We start from the raw sequence: 20,999 nt of genomic DNA, 5'->3' as shown, positions 1-20,999 counted from the left end.
TGCGAGACGGTAGAAAAACCACTCCTACGATGTACGATAATTACCAATAGCGACTAGCAAAACATTGCCATAGATACAGATGTTATATCGATTTACGAATATTTGTGTTTGGTAATGTTGTTATAGATTTTATATAGATTTCTCTGCAAAATCCCAAAGATATATTGTAATTTTGAGTGAATCATCTGAAAATAAAAGGGACTGGATTGTATCGAGCGTAAAAAATAAATAGATTAATATTTTCGTCATCCGTTGAAATTTTACAGACTATAGCAGTGATATGAACGTACAAGGTGATGTAACTCTCTCAGTTGTGTTTTATACACTTATGATTGTTGGAATGAATCTGATTCATGATAAATCAGCAACTTAAACAATTAAAGTGTTATTAACACATACCAAAACATGTAGGATAAAGGTTGAACGTGAATAGGCGCGCATATTATGCTATTTCCATCATGGCGGCTCTGGAGTAAACATCCACTTAGCTTCCACAACCAAGGTTCTTGTGCCTTCGTGTACTCCAGATTTCTATAAATAAACAGATTTTAGATACATTTATTATTATAAGATTCTATAGACACCATTCTCCTTATTTTTGAAGTATTATTATCCAATTTAAGACTCCATCTTATTTTATCTAGTCTTCGGGAATCACCCGTTAATCACGGAGCAAATCAGCTGAATCCCACATATTTATTAACATTACTTGTGTAATAAGTTACTTTTTACATTTATGGCTGCAGTTATGGCTGAACGGGCGCTGCAGACACCTTTTAGCGATGTCTACAGTGCACCAATTGTGGCATACTGAAGGCAATAGTCCCTCGTGAAGAAATAATTGTCACACGAAGTAATCAAAATTGGACAAGAATGAAAAAAAGACAAAAAATATATCACGAAAATGTTGTACATCTCTACAATGAACAGAGAACAATCACAACATAAAGGCTGATGAATATAGCATTCTGGAAGTATTAAAAGAACACAAACTTTGTTATAAAATTACGAAAATGGATAAAAGTAGAACCAAAAAATGGAACTGATTAAAAGATAAATATCACAGAAAAGACGAAAAAGGACGAATGGTAAAGAACCTAAACTCAAAATAACTTTTATATATATCATAAAAACATTCGTGATGATAATAAATTTGGATAAAAAGATAATAATACTAAAATGAATTAATAAACCATATTTAAAACTAGAAAACTCTATAAAGAGGACAACGGAGGAGCCGTTACAGAGACCAAACCTCAATCACCAAACTTGAAGAAGAAGAAGCTGAATGTAAACAAAGACTCTTTGGATGATAGTAAATCATATTTAAGTATTGAATATTATTCGTGACATGCATTTTACACCGTAAGTTTAAAATTAATCGTTATTTGGAATTAAATATGGCTAATAATGTCATAATTATTGAAATATGAGCTTAGGAAATAATAGATTAGTGTGATGATGGAAGACGTCCGGTCTCGTAACCTAGTCTAGGTAACCTAATATATGGTCTTTATTTCTTGATAAATATATTTAGAATTTCCTTTTTTACTATTTATCGTATATTTTATGCATTTCTAAGCCATTATTTGGGTGGCATGCTGACATGGGGGGTCTCGAATAACTTGTGGGAGCTGGGGTCGGTTCCCCCCTACACTGGCCAGGCAAGGAAGGTGGGGTCATTTCCCCCCATTCCTGGTCAGGCAAGGGCACGGTATCCTAGGTTGGGTTAGGTCATATTCCCCTGAAATGCCCATTACAATTGAGGGGTAGCCTGGAATAGCCCCCTTAACCCCTCTGTTTGCATGGGATGGTGGGGGGCGGATCCCCCTGACCCTAGTGGGAATCCAGGTTATTAGAATCATCTTTCTTCCCCCCCCACGTAAGTGATTATGGAGCAGGCAGCTCCGTTTAGTAGGTACAATACCTGTCTTGTTCCATGAATAATACCAGAATTGTTTCATGAATAATACCAGTATTATTCCATGAATAATACCAAAATTGTTTCATGAATAATACCAGTATTATTCCATGAATAACACCAGAACTTTTCTCTGAACAATGCCAGTCTTGTTCCATGAACAATACCTTCCCACCTAGGCTAAGTAACGAGTCTCCATATATAAGACGAAGGTTCGTATAAACGAACCTGAAGTATTTTATAGCAATGGTAAAACTGGAGACTACTACAGCAGCCTGGTACGTCAACTCCCAACCAGCACAGGCCTGTTTAGTGCCTTTTTTTTATTTTTATGATACTGTATTTGCCGTCTATTTCTCCTTGTGTGTTCACATTCATCCCCAAGGGGCTGGTACTAAACAAGGTGCCCATTTTGCGCATAGTTTTCAGTTTTACCATTGCAATTCCACCCCCTAAACATCACCATGTTTGTCCCTGTTGCCAGAGGAAAAAGTGAGGGCTGACGGTCAAGGCTATCAATGTTACCCTAACCCCAAACCTACCTGCTGCTAATTTATTACCTTCTTACCAAGCTTCAGCAACCAAATCGGCTTGCTCCAAAAGGCACGTCGTGAGATAGGAATCAAGAATTATATATTTTAATGCACAGATATGTTATTTATGCTTTGCCTGTATTAATAACAAGTACTGCAAGAAACAAAGGTGTTAACAGTCCCTCCTTTTCCATTTCAGACAATGGCTTTAGCTCCACCCATACGGAAGAAATTCAGGGGCGAACCCCCTCAGCCAGGCGATCCTTTACCGATACCTATAGCGTCCTACACGGGATTTCCCAGTTCAGCAGCCTCGTGGAATTATTACACTGGTGTTTACAAAGACGGTGTGGTGATAGTCACCGACCTCAATCACATTGCTTCTTTGTGGCACAATGTAAGTTGATCTCTTCTTAGCTTTTATTGTTTATTACACAAGAAACTTAAAAGATAATGATTGAGGTAACTCGTTCAATAAATGTAGTTATGTAGAAAAACATTAAATATAAATTTACTTCTGTACACCACAGGAAACAAATACTACATGTACTTTGATAATTATTATTAAGTGGAGGTTATATTTTTGTAATTTTTTTTTATAATTTCAGGGATATTTTGGTCAGTTGAAGGACACAGACTTGCACAGCGATGAATTTGTTTGCGAAGAATCTTACAAATATGCTAAGAGATGGAAATTACTGGAAACTGGTGATATAAAAGACAGTTCTTTCTTTAAAAAACCAGTGGAATTAGAAGATTGTGGCGTTTCAGACCCTTCCAAAAACTCTGCGACTGCGGGTTCGAAAACGGATGACGCTGATAGGGAGACGAGTAGTGGAAGCTTCAAAGAGCAAAGAAATGGAATCAGATTCATTTGAGATAAGTCAGGGCCAAAGTATAACTGAGGAAGAAAACATTTAAGGATGATAAAAATAAAACCTCAAGTTCTGGAAGCACAAATGTAGGTACTGTTGAAAGCGGTTCAGTTGCTGTCAAACGAGAAACTGAAAAGGACAAAAAGGCCTCCGAAGAAAACTGCAAGACTCTTCTGAGCTTTGACAGCGATCATATACCCTCCGCCTTCTTCGAAGACGCGAACGTTGACACGTCAAGAGGTAACTTGGAGCTTCTTCCAGAAGAAGCTATGTACCTCTCGTACGCCTTGGGATGTCTGGTTGTCAGAAAGGAATCGATGGACAGTAAAGCACAGCAGTTCAAGGGAAAGCAAAAACAAGGTGGGAAGGAGTTCACCATCGACCAGTTGTGGAAGAGATTCGTAAACGACGATCAGAAGTTCGTAGCCAGATATGCCGTGTACCATCACTACCGTGCTAAAGGTTGGGTGGTGAGATCGGGGTTGAAATTTGGAGCCGACTATGGTGAGTTATTAGTTATACTTGCATTTGTTTCTTGAAATCCTGACATTGAATTGATACTTAGAAATACACAGCTTAAGTTTAGAATGGTATTCATTGGAAAAAAGTTGTTATAGTAGGTTTGGTCATTCATAGACTGCTCATTGCAAAATTGTTCAGTACTTTCTTGGCTTTTGCTAAAGTGAGCTTATGAATACAAATTTTGCTAGTTTCAATATTGGCCCTTTGACCCTCAGCTGGGTTGCTTTATTCCTCTTTGTTCACTTCTCATTGGATGTTCAGCTTTTTTTAAGTAATGAATACCCAACTCGGCGTGGGGAATTATTTAGCACTAAAAATCTTTAGTTGCAAAAATCTGTAAGTATAGCAGTTGTTGACAGAATAACTAATAAAAGTTGATTATGATGTGATATTTTCTCAACTTGCGATGTCATCGACACTTGGGGTACAGTACTCATTAGAATACTGGAATACACCAGAAAAAGAACTAAAACTTGTTTCTGAAGCTGCATGATAAAATCAAGGCATTTACGTCAATTTTCATTTTCATTTCAGTGTTATATCCAGTTGGTCCTCCATTTTATCATGCACAGTTCACCGTCATGATCCAGTGCATATGGTCGGACACCAATGCAAGAGACGATTCGCTCTCCAGCCGAGAGATGTCGTGGACAAACTTCTCTGCTACTGAACGCCTGAACACCCACGTCAAAAAGGTAGGTCTCGGAACGTGGACTTCACTATTTAGTGAGGAGAAATTGCAGAGGCTAGTAAAAAGAGCTTGACAATGTCAGCTAGAGGAGTAAAGTTTTGAGTAAATGTGAGCAAGAGTAAACCTCTAAGGTACCATAAATGTAAATCCACTTAATTTTCCATTTTGACTATAGTTTGCTTAGTTAAAATATGCACATTTGGTTAAATATTATGTACAGAAAATGCTGTTGATTGTTCATTCATTATTAAAATTAATGTAATATTTTTCCTCAACTGTTGAAATCATATTTACTTTTTAGTTATTTGACCTAATTGAGGGTCACATCAGTACTACCATTAGACGCATCTGGGGCATCTTAAGATAAAACAATGAGTTCGTGATCGCCTATTGTAAGCAAGTTCTCGAACTAATACACGGTCTGTCCTGTAGACTCTGTACCATGTTCCACAGTAATGGGTGTGCAAGTTCACTTCCTTGAAAATATACTTACATCCCATTTCTTTCTTTGATATTTTAATTTTTTCTGGAAAGGTTTATTGGACAGGTTATTTAGAGACAAGGGTGCTTGGTACATGCCTTCTTTTACACTTTAAGTGTTTTCCTCATTCATTGTTATAATTTTAAATCAGTAAGTACGTACATCATTATCGTCCTCACCCAGTTGATGGGGCAGTTTTCAATGGTTTCATTTGCCCTACATGAACCAGCTTGACAGCTATGCTGTGTTGAGTACAGTGTACTCACAATTGTTTTTAAGTTCCTTTACAAGGCCGATAAATAATCCGGTTGCCTTGCATTCATACTGTTTTTAAATTTACTCCATTAAGTCATATTTCTAGACTGACTTGTGATTATGTTCTAACATTACATTGATTTTTTTCTCCCGCAGTCACCCATTATATCGTACGTCCTGCGTCCGAGAAGTCTGACTTCAGAGGGTCTTCACAGGATTAGCTGTTTGAAATCTTTGAATATCAAGGAAGTCATCCTTTCTAGATGGGATCCTACGGCTGCAGCTGAGTCAGCAAAGGAAGAGATTACGTTGGACTGACCGGTCCGCAAATTTGTGCATTTGGTGAAATACAGTGTAAGAAAGAACTGGTCACTTTCCTTTCGTTTTCCTGCCTACCGAGGTCAAAACAAACATTGCTGATGATTACTACAAACCATGTTTATTTAGAAATATTTGGTATAACATTATCATTCCTTACACAGTAATTACCGGTATATTGTGTCTGGGTGAGAGGATGGGAGATACTGAAAATTGTAAATGACTACAGCTAGCTTTAAATACTATTTTTTAGATGAATGTTATGAAGTCTATTACCAGTCTTAAAAATTAGAGTGTGCACGTCGAAAGTGCGCATGTCACTCTCCACGGCGAAGTACTGGCTACAGATGTTTTCCAGCACCGGTAGCAAACGGCGCAAATCCTCCGATGCGTCTCCAGTGCACCAAGCGACACTCGCGTGAAAAGAGCCATCCTGCAATTTAAGGTTTAACATTACAATAAATTACAGAGATCTGATACAACTTAAGGACTGTATTTCCCAGTTAAATACTTTCAGTTTTCTTTAAATATTTAACGATTATGTTCCAAAACCTTCGGAATGTTTTTCCAGGATTCCTGTAGCATTTGCGATCTTGGACTTACACTTCCAAAATACCAAATAACATTATTCTGGGTATATTGCTTACAAATTGTAGGCTAAAGCTCTCACTGCTAGTTCAAGTAAAGGAGACATCTAGGCTTTTTTTATTAATATCATTTACTGTAACCGTTACAATATCTCACCTTGTAAAAAGGAGGGAGCCTATACTCCTCTATGCATAGGTCAACTTCCGAAACTATATCTTGCAACTCGTTCCGGCCGTGACATACCCGTAGTCCTAGAAATGTCCTCGTTTTTTCTTCATTTACATACACGTTTAGGCCATGTAGCCACAGGGAAAACCTGAGGGTAAATATAAACATTCCTATAACACCAATTCTGTAGAAAGGACAGTTCGCTCATGACAAATACTAAATCAGGGTGACAGAACAAGTACAAAACGTACACCGCGGGAACTTATAAACGTATTATAAAGCCAATATTATCCTTGAGATTTGCAAGTGCAACATCTGACGACTTACTTGGGAAACCTTCCTAGTCTGACTCGAAGGTCATCTGCTATAGGCTGAATCCAGTGGAGCTGCAGCACCAATGTTCGAGTTAATGAAATGTGCAACTGCGTAGATGGTGTTAGTTTCACGTCGTTCTCCTGGCAAGTTGCGACGAGAGAGGCTAAAAACGATGCAAAACTAGCGCCGTACACTCCTAGGTGCACTGGAATGAGATCAAGGTCACGGAGGATTTAATTTTCAATGCCTGGGAAAGGAAAGCTTTGGATGAATGGGGAAGGGGGAGTAATAACTATTTACTTATCAGACAGCTGTTGAACTCGCAATCGTACATTACAATTTAGTTATTTCTGCTTTTACTCAATTTTTGCAACTATTATCAAACTGTACAGTACAGAAGTACTCAACTCAAGATAGTTGTCTTGCTTATTTAATTTTAAAGTAAAAAACCAATTATGTAAGTACCTTATGAGATTTACAAATCATGTACTGGTTATAATAAAGGACACTACAATGTTTTATTGCTATCGAAAGTACTGACTGAAAATTATATTAAAATATGGCTAACAGGGATGCTATTCCAGCCAAGTACATTTGGCAGCATGGGAAGAAACGGCCACTTTGCCAAGTAGGACTGGAGAAAAATGCTATAAATACCTCTTTAAAATTCTACTTACAAGGGACATACAGAATTGATGCCCAATTCCCCTTTTCATGGGGGAAAGATCTAATTCTTCCTTCGTGCTCGACGGGGTCATCCACGTGCACAACTTTGGCAAAACAGAGTTCGGGAGGCAGGGGAATAGCACTGCACGAGGAAATAACGAGAGAAATATAGTTAGTACAGAATACGACATCTTTCTTCTCTAATGACTTAAATGAACACTGTATTCACTGGAAGTTTGAATTTCAAGTCTGTGGCTCCTGTGAGCTTGTTTTATATGAAAAGGGTTCATCTTCTGAATAATTTTAATACCACTAAAGCAATATGATCAATCAAAATACAAAATCTTTAAAGTTATTTTCCACACGATACTTAACCCCATAGGATGCTCTGCAATTATGACTAGTGGGGCCTACCGTTGCCATTTCTATCTTTACTTTGTCTCTTAGACCATCAACCTTCGCTGTCAAAAGTCTCTGTCTTTTTTCAATTATAATTCATTTACAACCTAATCTTTTGGACCAGCCCATGTGGTCTACTGTAGTGTACCTACTTTACAGTAATACAAAACTTACAACCAACATTTTAAATGCATAAGAACAATAAAATACATATTAAATACATATTAAATAACACAATGAAATTGAAAAGAAGCAACTGGCTGCCTCTCAAAGGAAGAAAGGTTGTCAAACTCTGGAAGTACAGAAACATGTAGATAATTCCATAGCCAGGCTGTAGTGGGGAAATGAAGCCATAAGCATTGAACTGTGAAAAGAATTATGAATTATTGAATTCCATGGGGCTGGTACTTCATGTAGAAACTCATAGGGGTAAGCTAGTTGTGGTATTAGGAGTTATAATTATCCTGGACACCTATACCAGCCCTAGGCAACGAGCTAGGTCAATATTGGGCAGGGTTGGTACACGACCTGACCTAAACAACCTGAATTAAACTGACCTTGCCCACGTAACTTGACCTGACGTGACCTGACCTAACCTAAACTAACCAAAATTAGGTAATTTGCCCTACCTGGGGCACCCCAGGGCCCCAAAACTCCCCAACACCCCAAAAAATGATTGGAAAGGGCTCCCACCGAGTATTCCCCCCTTGGGGAACACCACCTCCCCCAAAAACCCCGACCTTCCGAAGCCTCTTACCAAGCATTCGCCTCTGCCATTGAGGTAGTGGTATCCATGTGGGGGATTCTGTGACGGGGGTGATAACCCCCCACGAAATGGGCCCCTCCCCCCAACCTAGGGGGCAGAGGGAGGGGAGGGGACGCCCCACCATCGCGGAGAGTCTGATGATGACTGGAGGAGTCGACGACCATCTCCTCCTCGTTCGAGGAGGATTTCCGCCTCTTGCGGAGCCTCTCGTGCGGATTGCGGAATTCCTCGGGCTGCTTGCGCTTCTTCTCGTCCTCGCTGGTGTAGCCGGAGTCGTCGTCGTCGCCGCCGCTGTCGCTGCCGTAGGACTGGAGCAGCGACAGGGCCCCGTGTTGGTGGTGTCTTCCTGTCGCCATTGCTCTTCTCACTCGCTCATGTAAACAAATCCTCCCGTTCCGGAGGGTGATCGCCGGCCAGGGGGCTCATATGGAGGGGGGAGGGGGGTCAGTGAGCGCTCGAGCGCGTTGGCGAGCTGTGGATGAACTCAACCTTCTCCTATTCTTCTCTTTTTACTTGTTATTGTTTTTGTTATTGTTATTTTTGTTCTTGTTCTTCTTCTTCTTTACATTCGTCTCCTTTGCTCGCGAGCGCTCGAGCGCGCTAGCGAGCTCTGGACGAACTCGTCGCCTCGTCTTCTTCTATTTTTTTCTTATTATTGTTGTTGTTGTTATTGTTATTATTGTTGTTCTTGTTCTTGCTCGTGTTCTTCTTCTTATTCTTCTTCTTCTTCTTCTTCTTCTTCTTCTTCTTCTTCTTCTTCTTCTTCTTCTTCTTCTTCTTCTTCTTCTTCACCTTCTTCTTCTTCTTCTTTGCTCGCGAGCGCTCAAGCGCGTTATAGCGAGCTGTCGGCGAGCAAAGTCGCCCCCTGTCTTCGTTTATTGTTGGTGTTTTTGTCATTATCGTTGTTCGTGTTTTGATTATTGTTCTTATTCCTGTTCTCCTCCTTATTCTTCTTCTTCTTCTTCTTCTTCTTCTTCTTGTTCTTGTTCTTCTTCTTCTTTCTTTGGGGGCCTATTCATTATAGGGCAACATTGACTTGTCAATATATACACTTTATAACCTTCCATACGTAACCGTTTCTGTATCACAATTGTTTAACAAATAAGAGAGAGAGAGAGAGAGAGAGAGAGAGAGAGAGAGAGAGAGAGAGAGAGAGAGAGAGAGACAGACAGACAGACAGACAGACAGACAGACAGAGACAGACAGACAGACAGACAATAATAATAATAATAATAATATGGTAAAGTCACCTAAGAATACGAAAAGAAAACGGTCCTTCTTTCAAGAATAATTCACAGAAAATGAGCTTATGTCGAATCAAATTGGGAGACTGAATGAGAGAGAGAGAGAGAGAGAGAGAGAGAGAGAGAGAGAGAGAGAGAGAGAGAGAGAGAGAGAGAGAGAGAGAGAGAGAGAGAGAGAGAGAGATAATGTATCTTCTCGTAAGGAACAAAATACCACAGGCTAGGTATGATTTGAGCAGGAAAAAAATAAAAAATAAAAATTAAAATTAAAGAATATAATAAGGATAATTAATCCAATTATACCTCAAATAAAAGAAATAAATATATCATTAATTAAGATTTAAGAATATAATAGAAGATTAACCTTAAGAATAGATATTAAAAACTTAAAAGCAAATAATCCCAAACTTCTCTCAAGATCTAAAATAATAGCAAACTCATCGTCGCGTCTCATTTATTCTCGATTTACCAAACATTTCGCCTTGAAAATCCCGTTTCTGGCCATTCCATGGGTGTGTTAGGGAACGGGGGTTAGGGTGAGATGGGTTTGGGTGAGGTTGGGTGAAGTGGGCGGGGTTGGGTGGGGTGGAAACAATCGAAAAAGGGCGTGAGACTCATCATGGCGTGGGAAGGAAATCATCGGGAGGCTGGATGACGTCATCGTAAAGGCATGAACGTTATATTTACAAGAACAGGATGTTAATAGGAAGAAGAAGAAGAAGGAGAAGAAGAAGGAGAAGAAGGAGAAGGAGAAGAAGGAGAAGAAGAAGAAGAAGAAGATAAATGAAAGGAAACGATAAATGAGGTGGCGTGGGAAAGGGGTTGAGGGTTGTATGACGTCATTGCAACGATTGCAGAAGCATTTCTTAAAATATCTAAAAAAAGAGAGAAATAGAGAGATAGAGAGAGAAATAGAGAGCGAGAAAGAGAGAAATAGAGACATAGACACATAGAGAGAGAGAGAGAGAGAGAGAGAGAGAGAGAGAGAGAGAGAGAGAGAGAGAGAGAGAGACGTGACAGAATGCTGCTATTGTTCAGAGATAAATCCACTTCTGAAAATAGTTTTATTTTCCTGATATTTTCCAAGGACTGCTCGATGCAGGCGCGCACGCGCGCTCAGACGATTGCTTATATGCGTACGCACGCGCAGCAATGCTCGCACATACACATACATGCGCGCGCGCGAACGCACACGGACGCAAACTTCCACAATTCACTTTAAATTTTTCAGTTTTTCATTTTTGTAACAAATTTTGATGGTGACTCACTCCAGGATGTACCGGTGATGACCATTGATTTTGTGACGCCAGTTACTATATATATATATATATATATATATATATATATATATATATATATATATATATATATATATATATATATATAGTAATAAATATGTAGAATAATAAGAAATAAATATTCTCTTATTATTATTATTATTATTATTATTATTATTATTATTATTATTATTATTATTATTATTTTATCATTATTATTATTATTCATTATTATTATTTTATTATTATTATTATTATTATTATTATTATAACCAAATTCTGATATTTGTAATTAAAATAATAATAATAATAATAATAATAATAATAATAATAATAATAATAAACCAATCAAGATAAAAAGAAAAAAAAATAAGAAAGAAAGAAATATAAAGAAATAAGAAGTAAAGCAACCAAGAACCAAAATGTAAAGTAAAGAAAATAAAGAAAATAAGACAGAATAAAGAAAATAAAGAAAATAAGATAGAATAAAGAAAATAAGATAGAATAAAGAAAATAAAGAAAATAAGGTAGAATAAAGAAAATAAGATAGAATAAAGACAATAAAGAAAATAAGATAGAATAAAGAAAACAAAGAAAATAAGATAGAATAAAGAAAATAAAGAAAATAAGATAGAATAAAGAAAATAAAGAAAATAAGATAGAAAAAGAAAATAAGATAGAATAAAGAAAACAAAGAAAATAAGATAGAATAAAGAAAATAAAGAAAATGAGATAGAATAAAGAAAACAAAGAAAATAAGATAGAATAAGGAAAATAAAGAAAATAAGATAGAATAAAGAAAATAAAGAAAATGAAGAAGAATAAAGAAAATAAGATAGAATAATGTAACAGAGGAAGAAGGTACCCACAACCGGTTGATCAAAGGTCACTGGGTATGACCTCCAGACGTTAGATGCCCGGTGGGCATGTTGGGGCGTACCCAGGGCCAAATTTGCATTTTTTTGGGGGTATGTCCAGGTTGCTGGGTAGCGAATAATAATAATAATAATAATAATAATAATAATAATAATAATAATAATAATAATAATAATAATAATTTCTCGGTATAATCCTGTATGAGCCGCGGCCCGTGAAACTTTAACCACGCCCCAGTGGTGGCCTGGTCTATATCGTTGCCAGAAGCACGATTAAGGTTAAATTTAACCTTAAATAAAATAAAAACTATTGAGGCGAGAGGGCTGCAATTTGGTGTGTTTGATGATTGGAGGGTGGATGATCAACATATCAATTTGCAGCCCTCTAGCCTCAGTGGTTTTTGAGATCTGAGGGTGGGCAGAAAAAGTGCGGACAGAAAAAGTGCGGACAGAAAAAAGTGCGGACAGAAAAAGTGCAGACGGACAGAAAAAGCCGGCACAATAATAATCTTTCACAGACAACAGAGAACTGAGTAGAACTCATCCAACCGTGTGAATCGAATCACTATAATTAGGGAGAATTGAGGCAGAAAAATATATATATTCTATTCTTCCACTTTCGTTTTTTATCCGTCCTTCCTCAAAGTCAGGGAGAGAGAGAGAGAGAGAGAGAGAGAGAGAGAGAGAGAGAGAGAGAGAGAGAGTTAAGGGATCCAGGTGGTAGGATTTCCTTAGCAGGATGTTCTGTCAGGATGAGACTCATGTAAGGATATTTTCCTTTAAAGGATAAATCCTGCCATTCATCTCTCTCTCTCTCTCTCTCTCTCTCTCTCTCTCTCTCTCTCTCTCTCTCTCTCTCTCTCTCTCTCCTGCCTTACAAAGTCTACTAAATATTATTTATGTTTTTCAAATTCTTTTTGAATCTATCTCAGGAAAGACATTAATTCTCTCTCTCTCTCTCTCTCTCTCTCTCTCTCTCTCTCTCTCTCTCTCTCTCTCTCTCTCTCTCTCTCTCTCTCCCCAGACCTCAATCATCCCAGGAATTTCCGGCGGCGAGGTCGAGACAGAGATTGCCCCAGGGGAAAATTAAACCCACCCACCCACCCAGCCTCCAACCATACCCATGCATGCCCGCCTTGGGTATTGGGGCATGAATCGCTTTCCCTCACAAAAGCAGATTCACTTTCGGCTTCAGATCTCGAGTTTTTGTTATTATTATTATTATTATTATTATTATTATTATTATTATTATTATTATTATTATTATTATTATTATTATTATTATCATTATTATTATTATTTTAAAAAACAGAATTATTATTATTTTTATTAACAAACAATTAAATCAAACAAACAAAAAACCATCGATTATCAGTTCCGGCATCCCACAAGGTGATATCTGAGACCCTAGTGTTTTCAGATTTAAACCCCTAAAAACCAGCTCCCCTTAGGGGGTTCAGGGGTTAAGGTAGACCCTAGGGTCAGTAAACCCCCCTATCCCTTAATCCCTGAACCCCCTAAGGGGAATTGCCCCTTAGGGGTTCAATTTAAAAGTCAGATAAGGATGCATTTGTACATGAAAACAATCCGTGCTTTGTTGATAATAATAATAATAATAATAATAATAATAATAATAATAATAATAATAATAATAATAATGATAATAATAATGATAAGATTGACCTAACCTCTTCAAAAATAACGAAGGAAGAAGTCCCAAGGGCGTTCCAGTGATGGAATTGAAGGCTGTCACGAAGAACAAAAGCAGAGGGCTCTGTAATCAAGGTGTTATCACTTCCTCCCCCTTGAGAAATCTGATGATGAATGGTTGAGGGGGCTTTCTCACTCACCCTCCCCCTTTCTCTCCTCCTACACTCACACACACACACTCACTGCTCACTCTTACTCAAATTCACTCACACACAAAACACAGTTATGTGAGAAGGGGAAAATAGAGCCAATTTTACAATATGCAGACAGGAGAGTGGCTGGTTAGATGTCAAAGTGGGTCTGAGACGTGGACTATGAAATGGTTAATGTTTGCGGACAGTACAGAAGAAACTCTCTCTCTCTCTCTCTCTCTCTCTCTCTCTCTCTCTCTCTCTCTCTCTCTCTCTCTCAGGCACGTTCTTGTTGCTAACCTTGGCCAGAAATACCGACTGACCTCTCCAGATCTCCCCAATTGGGTCAAAAGGTCAGGTCAGGTCACTTCGACGAGCTCATCTTCATCACGTGAAAGTGTTGCTGGCTTAGTGACCTCTCTCTCTCTCTCTCTCTCTCTCTCTCTCTCTCATGAGGTCATAGTTATGAGAGAGAGAGAGAGAGAATTTCCAATAAGCTTGGTTAATTTGTACAATAAATATAAATATACCTTATAGAGAGAGAGAGAGAGAGAGAGAGAGAGAGAGAGAGAGAGAGAGAGAGAGAGAGAGAGAGAGAGCTACCGGTAGAGAAAGTTACCTAGGGAGAAAGAATTGGTATAATTAACTGAAAGATTATCTGATAAGAGCAGAAATGACCCAAAATACTAGATAATAAGAGTACTTTAGAAAGCTGGAACACTGACACAGAATAAACTAAATCATCGTGCATCAGAAGGTGCGAGTTATCGTACATCTAGACAATGCTATTGCTTAAGTTATTTCTCTCTCTCTCTCTCTCTCTCTCTCTCTCTCTCTCTCTCTCTCTCTCTCTCTCTCTTCTTCTTCTTCTTCTTCTTCTTCTTCTTCTTCTTCTTCTTACCAGATATATTTATATTTATTAAACGAATTAATCAAAATTATAAAAACTCTCTCTCTCTCTCTCTCTCTCTCTCTCTCTCTCTCTCTCTCTCTCTCTCTCTCTCTCTCTCTCTCTGTGGGTACTTCTTGCTTTCAACCTTGGGCAGGAATACCGGCTGACCTCTCCAGAGTTGCCCAGCTCGGTCAGAAGGTCACGTAAGGACACTCTGCCAAAAAAAAAAAAATAATCTCGGAAAGATGATAATTACCATAACAGAACGGCACGTCTGATTGACACCAGATTTGCTTTATATACTTTTGTGGCTGATTGCAGTCGCTTGCAGCTTACACCATTGACCTGTGACCTCCACATGACCTAGAAGGTCATGGTTTACCCCATAATTAGTAGCTCATCCATGCCAACATTTTTCTTGATAAAGGTGGTTTGTAATTTAGAGAAACAGAAATAAGGGGTAATTATTCCTAATTACTTGGAATGAGAGAAATAAGGTATAATTATTCCTGATAATTTGGAGTGAGAGAAAGGTATAATAATTCCCGATAATTTGGAATGAGAGAAATAAGGTATAATTATTCCTGATAATTTTCAAATAATCGTTATGAAGATTCCGGATTATGGGAATAATATTGAAATTTGCGGTAAAAAGATAATTATAAGAATTATATTAAGGTGATCTGGTCACGCCGGTTGAGACACTAATTGCTGGAGATGAGAGAGAGAGAGAGAGAGAGGAAATGAAATCAATTCAATTACCTTCACTTTATATATTTACATATTTCCTAATGCAAGTAGCTCTTTCAATGAGAGAGAGAGAGAGAGAGAGAGAGAGAGAGAGAGAGAGAGAGAGAGAGAGAGAGAGAGATGCACATACATATGCAACCCATTTCAAAATCATCTCAAAGATGTCAGCTTTTCACTACAATCCTGAAATCCGGGTTGGAATATGTGGAGAAACTCACCTTAAAAGGCTTTCTGTGCTTTCCTCAAGTAGCACTCAAAAGGAACACTTTCCTTAAGGAGCACTCATAAGCAACACTTAAAGGAAGGTGAACAAGTATGAAGGTATAATCTCATTCACGTCACAAACACGATTCGTGTCGTTTGCACAGAATTCTCATCAGCTTTCACTGAGTTCGTTAATCATTAGACTCACGCCACGCGCTTTCTCACACTGAGAGAGAGAGAGAGAGAGAGAGAGAGAGAGAGGATTATATATTCCATAGCTTTTTGCTTTCACGTGCCAAAATGAGCAGAATTGCCACGCCAGTGAATCTGCAACAGAATTCGTCACAGCTATCGTCTGATAATTATGTAATCATGTATCATGAATCCAGACGCTTTCGTGTTGGATGAGAGGGAAGAATGATACATATTTAAGTCATAATGTATCATATCAAAAGCTTAATATGAATAATAAAACGATTTCCTCAAAATGTCCCATATTTATCGTTGTGCTACAGTCGCTGGGAGCTGTCATGGCGTGAAAAAATTCACAGAAGATTTTAAAAAACATTTAAATTCTTGCCCTCTCGGGTCTCATTTTGGCCCATTCACCCTCAAACCAGAGTCCTAAGTCTTCTGCAGTATTTTATTTATAAGTTTCACCGATCACCCATCCAGATATTGACCACAGAACCTGAAAAAGTACTGTGCAAACTTTGAGGAATGCTGATTTAACTCGAGGGATTAATATTATTTTTTTTTTAATTCTTTGGTAGAGTCAGGATGTGGTTAGCCATCTCGAGAGGTTTATCCCTTTCCCTTGCAACATTATCCTTGAGGTCAAGGCATCATTCTCTCTCTCTCTCTCTCTCTCTCTCTCTCTCTCTCTATAAAATAACTGTTTAGATCTGACACCTGATATGCAAATAGAAACATACTTAAATCAATAAAAATTTGATAAACATTTAGGAACTTTGTCGAAGCAAGAACTGGTACATAGGAGAGAGAGAGAGAGAGAGAGAGAGAGAGAGAGAGAGAGCGGAGCAGGAAGACCAATTCCTCTCCCCTTTACTCAATGAATACTGTGACCAGAATTCCTAATCAGTTTTGACTGGAAGAAGTAGAACTTAACAATCTCTTCTTATCAGCTGTTGACTTTCTCTCTCTCTCTCTCTCTCTCTCTCTCTCTCTCTCTCTGTCTTAAGTCAGCACTGTTAACCATTTACTTATTCATTCTAAATATATATAACTCCCATAAACCCTTTTTACCTTTCTCTCAACAAACTTTATAGCAAAACACCTATTTCTACCTTCTATCTCCCATTCTCCCAACATGACCACACCATCTTTCTCCACCTCTATCCCACCCCCGTTTTCTTTAAGGCTAATACTCTGGTTGCCGTTTTCATTATCTTAAGGAGAAACCCGTGTAACTTTCTCACCAATTTTGCCATCAAGGTAATTTTAGCAGAGTAATCACCTGAGATTACTGTAAATTGCCTCAAATATAAGGTATAATTCGAGATTACATTTAGATTACACTTGATTACAGTAAGTATAGTGATTTTAAAGATCATTTTAAGAGTACTGATGAGCTAAAGGTATTATTTGAAGGTATTATTTTTTGTATCTTGTTTGGGAAGGAAAGAGAGAATTAAGGAGAAATAGTAAATAGAGAAATATGGAAGCATAAATAATAATAATAATAATAATAATAATAATAATAATAATAATAATAATAATAATAATAATAATAATTTTACCCACAAAGCTTACAACAATATAAAATGTACTATAAAAAAATTGTTATAAAAACTAGTTTTATCAATATTATCTCATACTTACATTTACTATCTAGAATGGAGACCCACTTGAGAGAAGAGAGAGAGAGAGAGAGAGAGAGATAAGTTTAGAACCAGCATCATAAAACAACGTCTTTTGAAAGAGAGAGAGAGAGAGAGAGAGAGAGAGAGAGAGAGAGAGAGAGAGAGAGAGAGAGGTACATACCACTTCCTTGCAAACTTATTTGTTCTCAAATTGCAAAAAAAAAACAAAAAATAGATAATAATAATAATAATAAAAATAAAAAAATAAAAAAACCGAAACGGCTCCAGTACCTCACCTTGCTTAACTCCACCGACACGAAAGTGAAAGTGACGGGCGCATGCGCGGCCGAGCAGGGGCCCCAAATACCCAGGTTAACTATATAACTGGACCTCACGCTCCAATGCCCAGGCTTTGCAGAGTACCCATTTCGTGAAAGGTGAAATATATATATATACAGATATACAGTATATTGATTTACATTCTTTATGGGATGAGGTTGCTTGGCCCCACACCTTGCTTTATGACATCTATGACCCACAACAGTTAACTAGCCAGTAAGCACGTGATTCAAGGCAGAATTCAATAGGTGGACAATGTGGGTTTAATGATACTTTTATCCACTCGTGGGATCGATCTTGGGTCTCTCTCTCTCTCTCTCTCTCTCTCTCTCTCTCTCTCTCTCAATAAATCATAAGAAAAACTCAGCTGAATATTGATTTGGTCTGGTGGTGACGTCACGAATTTTGTGACGTCATTGTGATGGCGTCATGGTAATTATGTCGTCACGAATTTGGTGATGGCATCGTGACGTCATCATGATAATTACGACGTCATTGGAAAGTTTATTTTTCCTGTCAATAATAATAGTAATAATAATAATAATAATAATAATAATAATAATAATAATAACAAAACTTCAAATTCATTACCCATAAATAAACCATAACACATTTAGATCAGTATCATCTTCACATACCCACTGAATAAAGACATACCCACTGAAGAAAAATATACCCACTGAAAAGACACCCACTGAATAAAACATACCCACTTAAAATAATAACTAAACTTTAAATTCATTACCCATAAATTAACCATATCACATTAAGGTCAATATCATCTTCACATACCCACTGATTAAAGACGTACCTACTGAAGAAAAATATATCCACTGAAAAAACATACCCACTGGATAAAAACATACCCACTTGAAATTTCACACGTTTCACCCACTGAACGTGAGTTCTAAAAACCCACTTATGCAACCCACGCACTTAAGAAGAAGCAGTCTGCACACTTATATCAAATAATATCAGAGATTTAAATTTCGTGCCCCGGGGTATGATGGGTAGAGTCACGAAGAGGCGTCTTTTGATACCCTGGGGGTTAGGGGTAGAGTGGTGTTTCTTAGTTTGGAGGTTTGGTATAAGATTTAGTGGTGATTCTTTTATTTGTAAAGTAATGGTTTTGAGGATTTATTGACCTGGCACAATTGATCAATATATATATATATATATATATATATATATATATATATATATATATATATATATATATATATATATATATATACATATATATAACATACATACACCCATAAACCTTTAAATTCCGCCCCCCACCCCCCCAAAATAAAATAAACCTCAAAATAGAAACGTCAATCACAGCATCCCCCACCAGACTCCTTCGATCAGCTGATCGGATGTAAACAGTAAACGCCGCTTATGGTCACGAACGCCCGGAAGACAATCCCCTTCTCGGCCTCCCGGGAGTCGAAAAGTGAAAGTTGTCTCTGCTGGTACAAAGCTTTGTCCCTCTTCCCTGTGGGACAGTGGGGGGGAAAGATCGGGAGGGAAAGTTGTTGAGAGAAAGAGCCGGCAGGTACTTGAGTTGAGAGAAAGATAGGGAGGGATAGGTAATGGTTTTGGGGTGTTTGAAGGAGAGACACAGTCAGAGAGAAAGGGATTTCTTTGTGAGATATTTGTACGTTTTGGGGGATAATCTCTAGAGAGAGAGAGAGAGAGAGAGAGAGAGAGAGAGAGAGAGAGAGAGAGAGAGTTTAGTTTTGGATGATATTCTAGGAGAGACAGTTAGAGAGAGAGGGAGAGAGAAAAATAAACAGCAAAATGCATAATAAACCTTATCAAACACACTTCTACATCTCTCTCTCTCTCTCTCTCTCTCTCTCTCTCTCTCTCTCTCTCTCTCTCTCAAACTCCCGTCACTAACATCTCCACTCTTCAAACCTGAACTCCCAGAAAAGACATAAACTCATCTTATATTCTGGTACACGAACACTTTCAGAAGAAGGACAGACTATGCCCATACCCTCTTACATTAGAAGGGTAGAATGCTATAGCCCCATGCCCACATACCCAGGCAAGACCCAGAGCTTCCCAGAGGGCTTTGTATGAAGAGAGAGAAAGTGCCCCGTCTAGCCAGAATAACGGGGAAGGGAATTTGATCTGACGGGGAGATTGAAATGCGTAGCGCGATTCAACCCCATCCAGAAAAGTTCGTCCAGTCGGGTGGCTGTCATCCATTATTAGTCTGGACTGATAGATAGATAGATAGATTAATAGTTATCTGATGATTATAAATGATGACAAAGCACTTTATTCATCGTATCGTCGTCAGGAATTTCAAGCACAATCGTACCGTGATGAGGAAAATATTGTTCCCAGGGGGCACTTAGTTACTTTCGTTTGATTGTCCACTACACTTTTTAGCAGCACTGTACTAAAAATATAATGTTATTGTTTACTCGTAAATGTATTTGCAAACATTTCTACAAAGGGGGAACTGTAGGCAAATATCTTTCCACAAATATATTCACTTGTTTATGTGTATGCAATATAAATACATATATATATATATATATATATATATATATATATATATATATATATATATATATATATATTTTGTATATATATATATATATATGTATATATACACATTTTTGTTAAGTAGTGGAAAGTGAAAGACTGAAACTTATCCTCTCTCAATGATAAAAAATGTCCTGCTCTTTCTCCTCTCTCTCTCTCTCTCTCTCTCTCTCTCTCTCTCTCTCTCTCTCTCTCAGACAGACAATCTCTGGGACAGTCCTGACATCAATGATAAAAAAATGTGAACCTGCTACCTTTCTCCCTCTCTCTCTCTCTCTCTCTCTCTCTCTCTCTCTCTCTCTCTCTCTCTCTCTCTCTCTCTCAAACAGACAATCTCTGGGACAGTCTTGTCATCAGTGATAAAAAATGTGAACCTGCTACCTTTCTCTCTCTCTCTCTCTCTCTCTCTCTCTCTCTCTCTCTCTCTCTCTCTCTCTCTCTCTCTCTCTCAACCAAACAAAGCAGGCGAGTAAAAGTAGTAGGTAGCGGTCACCCGTCCACAAACAGTAGCCAATCACGTCCCAGATTCACGACGAAGGTGTATTTTTGAAGTTCTGTATTTTTTTTTTTTTGGTATTATTTTGTATGATTTTGTATTTTTGTATTTGTCATATGCCTTTGTGACTTTGTGTATATATATAGGTTCCTTAGAGAGAGAGAGAGAGAGAGAGAGAGAGAGAGAGAGAGAGAGAGAGAGAGAGAGAGA

General features: G+C 37.9%; 2 protein-coding genes across 2 annotated transcripts; one reads left to right on the top strand and one right to left on the bottom strand.

The window, feature by feature from the left end:
* The first annotated feature begins 1,239 nt into the window (after positions 1–1,239).
* On the top strand, positions 1,240–5,643 carry LOC136856243 (uncharacterized). Its single transcript, XM_067133934.1, has 6 exons — positions 1,240–1,365; positions 2,654–2,851; positions 3,063–3,326; positions 3,359–3,833; positions 4,386–4,546; positions 5,435–5,643. The coding sequence occupies exons 2-6, from the start codon at positions 2,657–2,659 to the stop codon at positions 5,594–5,596; spliced, it is 1,257 nt and encodes a 418-aa protein (XP_066990035.1). The 5' UTR covers positions 1,240–1,365; positions 2,654–2,656; the 3' UTR covers positions 5,597–5,643.
* Positions 5,644–5,695: 52 nt separating this feature from the next.
* LOC136856295 (U6 snRNA phosphodiesterase 1) lies at positions 5,696–9,153 on the bottom strand. Its single transcript, XM_067134041.1, has 5 exons — positions 8,490–9,153; positions 7,345–7,475; positions 6,680–6,872; positions 6,341–6,500; positions 5,696–6,029 (listed from the first exon to the last, which is right to left on the bottom strand). Exons 1-5 carry the CDS (start codon positions 8,852–8,854, stop codon positions 5,832–5,834), a joined length of 1,047 nt encoding a protein of 348 aa, XP_066990142.1. The 5' UTR covers positions 8,855–9,153; the 3' UTR covers positions 5,696–5,831.
* Between the last annotated feature and the right edge of the window lie 11,846 nt (positions 9,154–20,999).

This window comes from Macrobrachium rosenbergii, chromosome 35 (genome assembly GCF_040412425.1).
Source record: "Macrobrachium rosenbergii isolate ZJJX-2024 chromosome 35, ASM4041242v1, whole genome shotgun sequence".
NCBI classification, from domain to species: Eukaryota; Metazoa; Arthropoda; class Malacostraca; order Decapoda; family Palaemonidae; genus Macrobrachium; species Macrobrachium rosenbergii.
This window is presented reverse-complemented; position numbering and strand designations above follow the sequence as displayed.